Below are 5248 nucleotides of genomic sequence, written 5' to 3'. Positions count from 1 at the left end.
AAAGTCAAAAATTACGTTGATTATAGCTAAAAGAAAATGTTATTATAAAATAAGTTTAGTGAGAACACAGCAATGTCAAAGTAAATAGTAATTTTTGGAAAAAAATTGCTTTTTAAACGTTGAGACTTTTTCGGATTTGATATTCGTTTCGACACTAATTTTTTGGCAAAATTCGATTAGAATTTGAAGTCTTTTAACTTCCGGTCGGAATTTTAAATTACATATACTTTCAATGTCAACACTTTTTATGTAAAGCTGAGGCACAAAAGACAAATACATGAAATGGCACAGCTGTACAAAACGTTTGCTTACATAACGGCTCCAATACCTCCACCAAGGGAGGGCATCGTATTTCATAAGCAGAAACACTAAAACGCTACCATAATCACGTATAAAAATGTCCAAAATTGCATTTCTCGTGCATTTGATAATGCAATTCAGTATTGTTGGAATGTACATAAATATTTATACATATGTACATATATGACTTGGATTCTTAATAACTAAAAACTTTAAACTTGGAAAGTATAAAAGGTATATGGTCGAGGCATATTTCAATACAAAATTTTTACCTTATTAAAGTAGACGTTCATTATGCATTTGAAATTTGCGTGGTTTCCATATATATTTTTCTTCATTGCACCTGCTGTCCTTGCCCAAATAGTACCGTGTCCACTGAAGTACAAATGTCACATAAAGGAAGATCCAGTTTGGGGAAGCGAAAATCGAAGATGCCACATTTTCCTCAATAAATGTTTTCTCGCAAATGAAAATTGTGAACGCATGAATAATCATTTGCCAAGTGAGTAGAGTATTTGCAAGTGAGTTAATATATTTTATAATATATAATTTCAGTGCTGAAACTGGAAAATCAGACGGTCTGCCAACAAAAGTGTCCTCAATTTTGTCCAGACATAGTTGCACCCGTATGCGCCATTTATAGGGGACTTCTGCAAACCTTCTCAAACCAATGTCTTCTCGATAAACAAGCTTGTGAAGCAGCAAAACGTGAGAGAAAAACAAATAAAATTTTAATTTTATTCAATATAATTATAATTTACATATTTCCCTCCAGCGTGGCATTATCTCTTTGCGGGTGACTGTGATTATATTTTCTCAGTTGAGGAAAAGAAAATTATATAGGCAGTTAGAAGACTATGTTACAAAAGGCATATTTATCTACTTATAACTGAATAATAATTACAAATACCGAATATTGTGTGTTGGAAATTATAATCTGTAATGTTGGCAGCTGAGGGTGAGGGTCGATCATATTCCTTCCAAAATCATAACTAAAAAATGAGCTTCGGTGAAGTTCTTTATTCGAAATTATATGAAAATTCACTGGTGTATAAAATTCAATTTTAAATACAGAACAATTAAAAATGTTATTTCTATAACCGACTTTCAATTTAACAACTGCTTGACGAAAATTATGAAAAGTAGTTTTGTGTGCAAATAAGATATTTCGTAAGTATTTTGCTAAATTCGATACAGGCTATAAATGAACCGAAAACCATGAATTAAGTGGAATCTCAAAAATTCTGTACGGAGTACTTTTCAAAAGAAGTCAATTGGGTAATCGAAAAAACGTGCCCAAAGCAATGAAAACTATGGCAAATTCGGAAGTAATTCTCCGACAGGAAAATCAGGTTTTCAAACCTCAAGAAAATGGTATCCACAAAGGAATTCGACGTTGATGAAGACAAATAAAACAAACAAGTTTTTCACTACGAGAATGGTATTGGACACTTGAAAGACCGCCATAATCGGAGATCGACTCCCGGCAATCAATATTAAAATCAAATTTTGAAATAAAGTTTTTTGATGGAAAATGAACTTATCTTTAATTGCTTAATTTTTTCGAACCTTAACAGATCACTAACTAATTTCTCTTTTAACCCAACTGAAGCTGCTTTTACTTACATCAAAAATTGATAAACGTCGATCAGTTTCATTTCTAAAAATTGGATCAAAATATACTCATGAAAATATAAAAAATACAAAAAAAGTAGTTAGCGGGAAAAATGATTTATAACGTAGTATATGCTATGTTAACAACCTGGTCTTAAATCCCAAAAATACAGTATTTTAGTACTGTTGGGTCAATGATACATTGCAATAAGTGTGGCAGCAACCTTATCAGTTGTTTACGGCATATCTTACAACAACAAAGTGGAAGCAATATTCGGCCAATTTATATATGTACTTTCAATATCCATCTTGAAAAACAATACGCCACTTATCCGATATTTTCAAATTTTTAAATTTAAAAATGATTTATTCAAGGATATTATTTATTAGTTTTGGATGTACTAAGGAATTCTAACTTGGATCATAACTGTCGGCTTACGACGAACGGGGCCGATTTACGGTTTTAAAGAAAAGTTATAATTTTGGAATTCAACGTTATAATAATTCAGTGTATTTTGTTTAAAATTAAGTGTACATTAAGTTTTGAAGGGTGTATGTGTATATATGTACAATAATTGTTAATATGTTTAAATACAATGTAACTTTAATTTAGTGTTGGTATATATTTATTTTATTGACCTGTTTTGCGTATGATTTTTCCTTCTTGTGTTGTATGGTGTTGAATGTTGTGATTGTGGGGGATATGCTCTCCGAGTTATTCTCCAAGTGATTGTTGAATTGTTGTTCACTTTCCTTTTTGTGTATTAAATTTGTGTTTTGAATATTTGATTTGCTTATTTCACTGTATATTGAATTTGTGTGTTTTGTTCACTTCAGAAAAAGCGCGGGTGTTTTGTTCGGATCCTTCCAATGATGTCTTCTTTTTCTTCGTATAATGTTGTGTTGTAAAAATTAGTGAAGTTGGTTTCGGTCGGCTTATCTCCTTTGCATTACTGTTCTATTACTTTTCGGAGTAATTGAAAGTAATGCAGAGGAGTTTTTTGTTTGCACTAAACAATAACAGTACCATCAGCTTTGACCCGTTAGTAATACGATTTAGTATTGACTCTATAAAGTAAAAAAACAATGTCAGTTAACATCACGAAATTATAATGAAATTCAGTCTAAATTTCGTCTTTAAAGTTACATTTTATCAAACCTGATGTTAAAGTTCTTAAAACACTATCAACAATTACTTGTGATCATTGAAAGAGAATGTGCAGATCTTCTTTGTTCGCTCAATTGTGAATATATAACTTTTTTCTATTTCCCATTGTCTTGTTTTCTTGCAGCATTACGTATGACATTGATCACTTTGCATTCACGTTCAGTCGTTCGTTTGAAAAGTAATTTCTGCTCCTGCATGAAAAACAAAGCAAGAGAAAAGGTGGGAAAGCAAAAATAGTAAATTACTAGTCGCAGTCGGATACAGCTTTGCTCACACCTTAGAATGAGGTGTTTGGCATTGTATAAGCATGACATTGCATAGCTTAACAGTAGGTTTCTACAATGGTGTTTGAGTCTATTCGCTTTGTAGGAAAGATATTGCTTTAAAATTCTTTGAAAGTATTGCTCATTTAAAATCCGTTCTTTTATTTTTTAGGCATTTATGTACTTCTAGAATAAGTAAAGTTCTAATTGCTTTGTATACTTGCGCCCCTTCATTATCCCTACAAGGCCCTGCCCTCTCATTCTCACACCTCCCGTATGCACTCAAGAGCAAAAAGTAATCATTTTCAGCTGTATCTTGCTGCTGCGTAGGCGTATTTGGTGGTGAATTATTTACTCTTTTTCTGCATTCACCAAATCTCTGCTCTGTTTTTGAATTTAACCAAGTGTTCTTACACTAATCGCGTCTCCTCCCTTATGTTGCCTTCATTCATTAAATATGCGCTCAGGCTGCGCAAGGTGCATGTACCATTTGCCCATGTACTCCCCCATGTTCTTTGCCACTTTCTGTCAGAACGCAAAACTTTTCATCTAAAGATAGGTATACTCGTATACTACTCGCCCCAACCACTTGGCTTTCGCAATCGTTCCTATTGTTTCTTGCGCGGAATTTTTGATTTATTTTCCTTCTTTATTTCGTTGATTTGGTCCCCTTTTTAATTCTCTTGTGCTTCGATTGGCGCCATTCAGTGTAACTCTATTCATAATGTGAAATGTAGTGTATTCGGTGAGTATTCTTTTATAAACATCCGTTAGCAACTACTCAATATACCTAGGAATTGTTTACTCGTTTATATTATGGTGGTAGTAGTAGAGACGTAGTGTGTTGTTGGTGAGGGTGTTTGATTATGGCACATTTCCTTTGATGATCATTTTACCACCTTGCAATCTCACAGTCTCACACTCCGGCTACAGTTTTAATCCGAGTGACAGTGTAATTATGCTTTACAATTGTTGTTCTGCCTGATATTCATATGCAGTTGTTGTTCTTTTCATTTGTATTATTTTTTTACGTCTTCCTAACTTTAGCCTGGGCTCCTCCCACGTACTCAACAACAATCGCAACACCAATTCCGAATAGCTTTGAATGCTCTTTAATCTTTCTTTTCAGCTTTCTTTGTTAAAAAATGAGATTGAAAAAGTAAATTGATTGCAGTAAGAGGGGCGTGGTGACGGAATCCACTGAAGCTACATCGAAATCGCTCAGTCAGCACTGGAGTTGAATAAAAACAAAGAGAAACCAAATATGCGTTAATAATAGGCGAAACTTTTAACAAATTGCTTATGTTTTACTCTTTAGACAAATATTGTTTTATTGATTAATCACTTTTGAATTCTACTTAAGTGATCCCTTAACATAAACTATGAAGTACATATGTAAGTATAAAGGTAACCTAACAAGCATCGAACTTTTGAATTATTTCATTCTCAAAATATTTTCAACCGTCAAAATTTCAGCTCAACGGAATAGTAGTTTTGTTTTGATCTTTGCAATCCAAAAAGTTTCCTTAAGGGGATAGGTGGGCTCCAAAATTTGAAAAAAAATCTTATTAAATAGTGCAATATGTTTAAAATATTATCCAAAATGATAAAATTAACCCGAGTAATAATCTAAAGTATATCTATTAGAAATTCCGCTAACAACATTTAAACACATTTAAACACATTTATCTCCAAAACTCAAAAAGTTATTAAGCGATTTTGTTCAAATTTTGCACACACCTTTGGAACAACATTTTGTAGTTAATGAACTTGTTTTATATTTTTATTGTAACTGTATTTGTTCAAGCCAATATATGGCGAGTGAGTTTGCGACCTTTTTTTGAGCACGTCATGGAGATGAGTGCCCAACGGCTGAGTTTTCGGAATCTTACTGTTTTATTAC

General features: G+C 32.8%; 1 protein-coding gene across 1 annotated transcript; it reads left to right on the top strand.

The window, feature by feature from the left end:
* The first annotated feature begins 552 nt into the window (after window positions 1–552).
* Window positions 553–1379, top strand: LOC105219848 (U-Kazal-Dg21.2-like). Its single transcript, XM_011196185.3, has 3 exons — window positions 553–802; window positions 856–1008; window positions 1076–1379. Exons 1-3 carry the CDS (start codon window positions 595–597, stop codon window positions 1141–1143), a joined length of 429 nt encoding a protein of 142 aa, XP_011194487.3. The 5' UTR covers window positions 553–594; the 3' UTR covers window positions 1144–1379.
* The last annotated feature ends 3869 nt before the right edge of the window (window positions 1380–5248 follow it).

Source organism: Zeugodacus cucurbitae, chromosome 2, assembly GCF_028554725.1.
Source record: "Zeugodacus cucurbitae isolate PBARC_wt_2022May chromosome 2, idZeuCucr1.2, whole genome shotgun sequence".
Taxonomy (NCBI): Eukaryota; Metazoa; Arthropoda; class Insecta; order Diptera; family Tephritidae; genus Zeugodacus; species Zeugodacus cucurbitae.
Note: the sequence above shows the minus strand (reverse complement) of the source record. Positions and strands in the feature narration are given on the sequence as shown.

Excerpts from the sequence above, each read along its gene's own strand:
- LOC105219848 (XM_011196185.3), top strand. The coding sequence starts at position 595 with ATGCATTTGAAATTTGCGTGGTTTCCATATATATTTTTCTTCATTGCA. Across the intron at positions 803-855 it reads CATGAATAATCATTTGCCAA|TGCTGAAACTGGAAAATCAG; the intron begins GTGAGTAGAGTA and ends ATATAATTTCAG. Across the intron at positions 1,009-1,075 it reads AGCTTGTGAAGCAGCAAAAC|CGTGGCATTATCTCTTTGCG; the intron begins GTGAGAGAAAAA and ends ATTTCCCTCCAG.